Here is a 2,613-nt window from a genome sequence, read left to right as displayed (position 1 = left end):
TGGACATATCCAGACTGCCCTTTACGGAAAAATGGGGAGAGTGAGATCACCACATCCGTATGGACTTCGCAAGTACCTCACGATGCCAGACGGAGCAACAGCCACCTTTGATCTCTTTGAGCCACAGTCTGAGCACTGCATCGGAGGTCAGTCAAACATCTGCTGGCTGCATCTAGCTGCGAACCTTGATCCTGTGCTCTGGGGGATGGATGAGGACACTGCTACTTGATTTATCAGAAAGGATAGATGTTCCTTCTGGTGATGGAAGGGGGCTGCTGAGCAGCATTAACCAATGTGTGGAGGCTGCAAGGCCATCTTGCTGCCTACTTGTATCAGCAGGAGACACCCTGCTAGACTAACTCGTTGCCCTGTTTGGTGTGTCCTTTGCCTGTTAAGACTGTGGAATCCTAGAACAGAAGCTAGTTGCATGGGGTTCTTCATAGTCTGGTGTGTATGGAAAAGAAACTAGGCTTATCTCCCCCTTAGAAACAGATTCTTGATAGCCTTTACTAGCAATAGCTGTTTCAACATCTGCATGAAAACAAACTCCATGTGCACTGGGTATGAAGAGGTCCAAACATGAAGAGAACTCCATGAAAAAGTAGAAAATCATGGTGATTCCTTACAGCATTGTGTATGTACATTGAGTGAATTTCAGCTTTCAAACTTGCTGTTACTACTAGTAACAGCACTTAAAACTGAGTTACTGTGGCTTAACTTGAGAAGTACAGTTTACCCCTGAAGTAGCTGATTGTATTGTAAGCCCATGATCACATTTGGCCTTCAGAAAAAGCAGAGGTCTTGTCTTAACTATCAGTGTTGAGATCCTTATGGTATAATGCTGCACTAGAATAGTTGCTGTTATCTTTATCACTGAACAGAATCTGAGCAGTGCTTTCCTAATAAGGCAAAAATTCAGTGGCTAGTGCATTGGAGCTTTGCACATAAGTGCAAAGAGTCTGATAGCTAAGCTGAAATGCATATGCTAATCCAGAATGTAATTCACTGTGCTTACTTGAATTACAACAATTACTTTCTTAGTTGATGAAATCATATCTTGTTAAACTAGTGAACAGTGTCAGCGGATCAAATATCATTAGATTAGCCACAAAGCAGATGATGGCTAATGTCAGCTGATCAGAATGTCTGGGCTTAGCAAACCTTCACTTTTAAGATCTGTGTTATACCCAACTCTGGAAGGGAAATGAGGGAAAAACACGGTAGCCCATCTATTTTGGTGCATGAACAAGCAGTGGGCTCCAGAGCTTCCACATGCTTAGCAGTCACAACAGGCTGTCAGAGGGCAGAACATGTGAAATGTCAAAAACATCTTTCAAAGGGAAGAATTTACTCTTGGTCTCTAGGCAGTGCCTGTAGAACTGTTTGGGCAGCTTTCCCTGAAGTTAGAAAACTGTTCATCTCCTGAAACATTAATTACTTTTTCACATCTGTAGCACTAGAGACACTAGTCTCCTGTCCTGTACTGGATTTTTGGCAGACTAGTAGGATTTTTAGCTTGCTTCTGGTAGCTGGTTTCCCACGGATCTGAAATGGAAACCTTCTGAGTCTCTTAATTTGCATGAAGTGACATTTACTTAACTTCCCTCTCTTTCTGTGCACAGAGGATGTCACGATGGTAATCTGCCCTGGGATTGCTAACCACAGTGAAAAGCAGTATATCCGTACTTTTGTTGACTATGCGCAAAAAAATGGGTACAGATGTGCTGTCCTGAATCACTTGGGAGCCTTACCAAATATTGAGCTCACTTCTCCACGAATGTTCACATATGGTAGGTACTTTATGGTAGCTGGGGACTTATTTTCAACCTTGTGGAATCTCTAGGGCTTGATCAGCCTCCTTCAGCATGACAACTGCCACGTCTGAACGCGGATAACAATTTTGTATTGTTTCATAGGAGCTAAACTGAACTTGTATGTGAGGAAGAGGGGAGGCTAATACTGGGATTCACTTGTCCTTGTCTCTTCTCCCCACTCTTACACATGTATCCTAATTGAGGAGGCAGTTTTTTGGAAAGAAAACTTTTTTGAAAAAAAAACCTCTTGTGGCTACCAAGAGCCTGCTTAAATGATTAATTTAGTGGTACTGAAATGTCAGGTTAGTGGAATGTGAAGCAAACCAAGCTCTAAAGTGTAAACACTACTTCTGAGGCTTTGTAAAATGTAATATAAGAGGTGCTTGTACCAGCCTATTCGGAAAGTACATTTCTTTCCTAGGAGGGACATGGAGGATGGGTCCCTGGATGTAACACAAATGTCAAGGAACATCAACAATTCTGTGGTATGACAGTAGAGCTACAGAAGTGGTAGTGCTTAACTGCCATGATTTTGGACTTTCTCGTTGAATATAAGGAGGTCCTTCCTAAACTAGAAATGAAAAGGAATAAAGGATTTGGAACCTTTAAGGGTAACTCCAGCTATTCTTAACTGCCCTGCTAGTGAGTAACATAATCTTTGCAGAATGTGGCCTTCTTGCCTGCAACCTGATCTGCTTGTTCCTGGGTTCTCTTGAGTCCTTATGTTCCTCTTTACTGCAAACATGTATAGGTACATTATGTCAGGAGTCAATTGTAGGTTTAGCAGCCTGGTGTTGGG

At 42.4% G+C, this 2,613-nt stretch overlaps 1 protein-coding gene across 1 annotated transcript in view; it reads left to right on the top strand.

Annotated features, from left to right (window-relative positions):
- LOC104462776 (abhydrolase domain-containing protein 2-like) overlaps positions 1-1,790 on the top strand; it is a gene marked incomplete at its 3' end in the record, with an annotated part of 10,705 nt that extends 8,915 nt beyond the window's left edge. The window contains 2 exon segments of the mRNA XM_010074860.1: positions 1-146; positions 1,623-1,790. The exon segment at positions 1-146 is cut by the window's left edge and continues 12 nt beyond it. Coding sequence (XP_010073162.1) covers positions 1-146; positions 1,623-1,790 — 314 coding nt within the window.
- Positions 1,791-2,613: the final 823 nt, after the last annotated feature.

Source organism: Pterocles gutturalis, unplaced genomic scaffold (assembly GCF_000699245.1).
Source record: "Pterocles gutturalis isolate BGI_N339 unplaced genomic scaffold, ASM69924v1 scaffold47962, whole genome shotgun sequence".
Classification (NCBI taxonomy): Eukaryota; Metazoa; Chordata; class Aves; order Pterocliformes; family Pteroclidae; genus Pterocles; species Pterocles gutturalis.
The sequence above is the reverse complement of the archived record's forward strand: the minus strand, read 5'-3'. Positions and strand labels throughout refer to the sequence as shown.